The 6,301-nt window shown below is 34.1% G+C and overlaps 1 protein-coding gene across 2 annotated transcripts; it reads right to left on the bottom strand.

Annotated features, from left to right (window-relative positions):
• Positions 1-359: 359 nt before the first annotated feature.
• LOC137819387 (RING/U-box superfamily protein) lies at positions 360-5,079 on the bottom strand. 2 transcript variants are annotated; one of them, XM_068623220.2, is made up of 10 exons: positions 4,790-5,079; positions 4,417-4,684; positions 3,338-3,439; positions 3,168-3,250; positions 2,948-3,064; positions 2,624-2,726; positions 1,907-2,534; positions 1,592-1,794; positions 843-966; positions 360-648 (listed from the first exon to the last, which is right to left on the bottom strand). In XM_068623220.2, the coding sequence occupies exons 1-9, from the start codon at positions 4,906-4,908 to the stop codon at positions 850-852; spliced, it is 1,740 nt and encodes a 579-aa protein (XP_068479321.2). In that variant the 5' UTR covers positions 4,909-5,079; the 3' UTR covers positions 360-648; positions 843-849. The 2 variants fall into 2 exon arrangements, with proteins under 2 accessions (XP_068479321.2, XP_068479320.2); XM_068623219.2 differs by having other exon boundaries at positions 614-966.
• Between the last annotated feature and the right edge of the window lie 1,222 nt (positions 5,080-6,301).

Raw genomic sequence — 6,301 nt, forward strand, 5'->3', positions numbered from 1 at the left:
CAGACGCATAGTTCTAGCTTCTTCTTTTTTCTTATCAGTTATCATCTATATTTATGTATTTAATTTATTATTCAGATTTCAAAAATAAGTTTGAACATATAATCAACAATTATTTAAGCACATACTTATTTTATGCAGCACCTTAACTGTTCAATGATTAATCTTGGTTTAATAAACTATTGTAAAACAAAACATTCACCATAATATACCTTCACTCTAAACTTCCACTCACCTGAAGATCTAACTTGAATGATACTCACAAAACATGTCACATGAAAAACAAAACCCATTTTGGTTTAACTGACTGTTGAAATTGTAAAATCAAATTTGATTATCAGCACTTCACAAAAAACACGATAGAATACAATTGGTTATGTATCTATTACACAAATATTGATAGTTCTACAAAAACTTGTTTGATAGATTTGAGGACAAAATCTACAAACATCATTGTTGCTACAAGATGTCTAGGCTGATGAGGATATTACTACAAGGTAAAAAATGAATCCAAAAACAAAGTTCTTTAAGAATCTTTGAAAGCCACCTATTTTCAAATTCCAAAAACATAAACATATCCCCTTTAACTAGATCTAAGCTCATTAAATTTGCATTTCTTCAAACGGGGCCGAATTTGGTTAAAGATAGAACCTGAAAGGACAATTTTACCATTTGATTAGATACAGAAGCCGAGGAATCGATTACTAGATTTTGGTACACGTTTAAGCAAAATTTCCAAAGCTCATTATTCAAAGTGACGAAAATATCTCTCTAAAATTAATTTCTTATCTTTTCCCTTCTGTGACAAAGTATAAATTAATTTACTATTTGCAACAAGGACAGACCAATATATTACTGAGTGACTCTCCCAAAAAAGTGTTCTATCTGCAGACACCCCTGGGAATGCAAACTACTTGTTTTAGCTCCAAGCTTTGACCTTTTTGAACTTGCTGAATTTTCCTTTCCACCCTACAAGAAACAAAGTTCTAAAGTCAGCTTTAAGCAACATCAGATTGATAATACACAACTGGGTTGCTACCCTTAATAAGTGCATGTTTGAAAATTATTATTTTGGAGGAAATAAATGTTTATTTTGCAATTGTTTCTCCAATATAAGCTGAACCAAACAAACTAAGCTGTCAAAAAATTATCAAATTAGCAAATATAGTCAACAACCAAGAGTAAAAGTGGTTAACTTAACTCATCAAGATACGATTGCAAAAAAATAATTACAAAATACCTCTCGCGCCCTTAGTACAGACAAATAGTGAAGTAAATAGATTAACAATCATTTGTCAAGTGATGTTCATGGTGAAAACGACACTCTCAAAGATAAAAAAAGATATAGAAGGAAAAAAGGGAAAACAGAACCGGTTCGGGGTGTAAATATTCAATTTCTATAGTAACTATTATATCACTGTCCAATGAAAAACCCACCACCTCTTTTTGTTGGTTACAGAAACTTATAAAAGATAACAAGCTTATTGCTGGAATATAGTACTACTACTTTAAAATGAATCAGTTATGACTGAAAACACTTATAGCTCAAAAAAATCCACACTTAATTCGATCAAGAGTAAACACTACAACTCACCGAGAGGATTTGGGTAGGAGTTCTTAGAACTTTTATTCTGCCACCTCTACCATCAGCCCCGACAGCTATTAAATCCCCATTACTTGATCTTTTTGCAGATGATGATGATTCACTGTTCTGTCCACGCTTGCACCATTTTCCCAAAAACCGATGAGTTCCATCAGGACCAAGCAATCCACCAGAAAACCAGATATTATCTGGACCTAGGATGGAGAAAGAAGAATATGCCAGCATTTAAGTTTCGTAGAGTAAATCATCATCGGTTTCTTACTTTTTATCAAAATAAATATCTTCAAAACTCAAATAGCCTCATACCTGAATTTGAAAGCGTAAATGGTGACTCCTTTCTAATGTTCACCACAGGTTGGTTAATGGTGGCTTGTAAAGTTACATCTTCATCCATAGGACCAGCTGAATTGTTAGTCATGTCAATGTCAACATCAACTCTGGGAGACTCAGCCAGAGTACATTTTCCTTGCAATAATGTTTCGGTCTTTGTGGCAGACATGGTCTCTAGCTTCGCTAGAGAAGGCTTGCTACAAGCAATGTCATTCATGTCTCGTTCTTTGTTGTTGTGTTTTGAACATCCTTGCAAAGCTTTAGTGGCTTCTAATTCATCTTCATCAATTGTGATATAGTCTCTCTTTTTATCAGGAGTTTCATTACTAATATTCACAGCCTTATTTGTAGTAGCATTGGAGTTCTCGATCTTCAAAGATTGAAAAGATTTACAGTTGTCGTTTGCAGCCAGGTTTATTCCAGATTTGGGTGCCGAGATTTGTTTGCCTGGTTTTTCTACTGGAAATTTGGAAGCTGTCGCATCAGAATCTGTGTACTTTTTTTCAAAATTCTTTGAACTCTTCGTTCTTTTTGAAAGTTTCAGCGACATCTGATATTCATTTTCTTTTGCTTCAGCTAATGTCTCGAGTTCTTGTACCTTTGCCTAAAAATGCCCAGAAAACTCCAACAGTTAACATTAATTTAAAAATTGCTACTTACGAGATTAGCATTAACAAGCTCATCAGTACATACCTTCAGTTTCGTGATCTTTTCTTTAGCTTTCTCAAGCTTTTTGCTATAACGAGCCTCACCTCTTCCAAGAACATTGCACTTGGCCATCAATTCTTTGTAACTCCTATCAGAATAGTGCAATTTCAATTTACATTCCAGGCAAAGCATAACAGGTTTAGTCAAACAGGCACAATTTTAAGGGAAAAAAGCCTACAATAAAGAGAATAGTATCTTCTCAACCAAAGCACAAAAACTTAAATTGATGGCTTCAAATTTCAGGAAGTCCAAAGGTGGGAAACTTTTTCAACCTAGCTTATTCAGCAAAAAAGGATTAGGGGGATAAACCTGTTCCGCATGACCAGAGATCTTTTCAATGTATCTATAGTGTCTTTACTGTTGGCCCCATTACCGAAAGTGGCAAGCTTCAAAACCTCCTCTTCATCGATGTCCAGATCAGACACTCTACGGTGCAGGCCATAAACCAACTTAGTAAGAAGTAAAAGGATAAATAAATACTATATCATGAACAAAAATGGTTACTCAACCAAAATGAAGCTCCACTCACAATTTTAATGCGGCAAGTTCTTTAGCCAAAGCCATGTTTTTTTCTTTTAATCTAAAAGACTCCAAAGTTGACTTCTCAAGTTCCTAAATCAATATAAATCTCCACAAGTTAATTCAAGCTGTAAATAGTTAAATTGTAACAAATCAAACAGAAGCTACAGAATAACTCACCTCTGATTTTTTATGTAACTGGAATTGTATGAACGTTTTTTGATTTAGAGCCTCAATCTTTAATGCTGTTTCTGTCTTTGCCTCCTCCTTGCAAATACAAAGCTGAAGGAAGAACCAGAAGAAATCAATAGCATTAACAAAACTTTAAAAAAAAATACCAGCTAGAGTAATATATAGGAGAAAGATTAAATTCCTTTACTCTACTAAACCACCCATTCCTCTGTCAATGCCTCATTAACAACACTTGAGGTTTAATTTTTACAGCTTAAAGTAGCAGGTCACATAAAATGCATGAATCTCGACTTTGTTTCTACTTCACCGATCATAAGAAATACAAACACGTGTTCATTGAGCTATAGTAAAATATAACTTCTACATAGAACATTACAAAGAACAATTCATTTCAAAACAAAACCTCATTCTTCTTGTGACTTATTTTTAACCAATTAATTACTGAAAAAAACAAAAACCAACACTGTTTCCAAACAGTAATCATCAACAACAAACCAATCATCAATTTAACATTCCATTAACAATTCTAAACAACTGGTGACGCACAGTCACTCACACCTCAACCTAAAAAATCTCATTTATACTACAAACTAAGCTCAACACAACCAACAGCAGCAAAAAAAGCCTTATCCTGATATTATACTAAGTGAGCATAGGTAATGGATCGCAAGGTATCACTGAATCCAATGAAAGATTACATTCTTAAGAATGTTATCCAAGATTTCTCCTAACAACTTCCTGCAATGCCTTTCTTGGTCTTCCTATGACTCATATCCCCCTTCTGAACATCAAGTGTCACTCACACCTCAGCCTAGTGCATCTCATTTACCCCACAAATTAATCTTAAACACAACCAACAACAGTTGCAACAAAAGCCTTATCTCACTGTGTGAGGTCCAGTACATAAAACACACAACATCATTAAATTTAATTAAAGACCAAACTTTTAGCAATATTATTCACCTCAATATCTGCCAATGTCCTTCTTAGTCTCCTTCCAAACACAACCATACATAAAACAAAATAAATAACATAGCAAAATATAAATAAAATGAAATAAAAAATACCTCCTCCTTAACTCCTTCCAATTCCTTTGTTTGCCGTTCCAGCTCAGAAGTGAGACCCGAAACCTTCACCTCCAATCTCTTAACTTCCCTACGCAAAACCCCAACATTTTCCTCAGATTCAAAGCTCCTCAGAAGCTTCCCTCCATCGCTCGCGTCCCCCACTGACTGAAAATAAAGCCTGCACGCATCGCTGGCCCTGCAACTCTGCTTGCAAATGGGGCAAGTGTGTTTCTTCCCTTTCGAACAGTATTCGAACCATTGCTGCAGACTGCAAACAAACACACCCAAATCAAAATGAAGGCAAAGAACGGAACTTTAACGGCGGTTGCGTCAACCAACGGAGAAAAAAGGCAAGTGGGTAGAAGGGATTTACCAAAGTTCGTGAAAGACGTGGCCGCAGATGGAGACCGATTGGAGGTCCTCGGTAATGGGGTCGAGAGGCTCGTAACAGATCGAGCAAATGGTGCCGGCGAATTCGCCGCCGTCCACCATGGCGTGCGGTGGCTAGTTGAATTGAACTGAACTGAAGGAACGGTTCTTTCTCTCCGATGTTTTCTAGCCACGCTTTTTTTCCCGAGAAAAAATAGTGGGAAAATGAAGGGGAATTTGAAAGGTGGCGCAAGGTTAATTTTTCTGAGGGCGGGAAAGAGAAAGAGGTGCTATACTAAAAATCTTCATTCTTATCTGAAAGGTAGGTTAATAAGTCAGTTTGTTAATTGTTTTGTATATTTATTTATATATATTTTTTAAAATTTATTTAATGTAAATAATTTCTAATTAATTAATTAATATTTTTAAATTAATAAGTTAAAAAAAAAATAGAAGTTAAATTATTTTATCATAATTAATCATTTAAATTTAATTTATAAATATTAATGTTACAATATTATTATATTTGCATCTTTTAAAATATATAATATAAAAAAATTATTTTTTAAATTATTTTTTATTTTAATTTTTAATTTAGAAACAATCAACATATGAAAGATGTAAAGGTCTAAAAAATAACCTTAGAGTAGAAGTGGTATATTTTAAATGATACCTGAATATTTTATTATTAAAATGAAATGACATATAAATAGAAAATTCGGTTATTCAGGTTTCATTTTAAAAAAACCATTATCTCTCTAAAAGTTTCCATTTTCCTTTTCTCTCCCTTCTCTTTAAGATTTTGATCTCCTCGCTTATCAGTTTGAACTCCTGGCAGCGAAGACTACAAGACTGCCCTAAGTTCAGTTTTGTTCCTCTTTTTCCTTTTCTCTCTAAGATTTTGATCTCCAAACTTATCAGTTTGACGATCGGAGTCTGCCATTGCCCGATTAGAATCTCTTATAGAGTAAGTTCAATTTTTACCCTTCTCTGAGTCAAAGTTTTGAACTTGTAGATCAATCTCAATCTAAGTGTATGCATGTGCCTCTTTTAGTTTTAAGATTAGTCTTTAGTAGATCAGAGTCCTAAGTTAGATTTTTGATCAGCACTCTGTGGTGCAGGTTAAGCTACTTTTGAAGATTTTGGTAGGTTTATAGCTCTTCGTGAGCATATGCTCAAGTAAAGGTAAGGGATGCTAGTTTAAAATCTTCAATAGAACCATAGGTTAGAAGATTTGATTTGAATGTGAGTATGACGGGGTCAACAATTCCAGATTTTGTTGCAAGATTTCTTGTTCTGAGTAGATTGTAGTTTGATTGAAATTGAAAGTGTTGTGATTGAGAATTGGTTGTTTGATTTAAATGCCAGATTTTGTTGCAAGATTTCTTGTTCTGAGTAGATTGTAGTTTGATTGAAATTGAAAGTGTTGTGATTGAGAATTGGTTGTTTGATTTAAATGGTTTTGGAATTGGAAATCATATATATGTATAAATGGACATAATAACTCAATGATTCA

Source organism: Phaseolus vulgaris, chromosome 10 (genome assembly GCF_051622355.1).
Source record: "Phaseolus vulgaris cultivar YP4 chromosome 10, ASM5162235v1, whole genome shotgun sequence".
Taxonomy (NCBI): domain Eukaryota; kingdom Viridiplantae; phylum Streptophyta; class Magnoliopsida; order Fabales; family Fabaceae; genus Phaseolus; species Phaseolus vulgaris.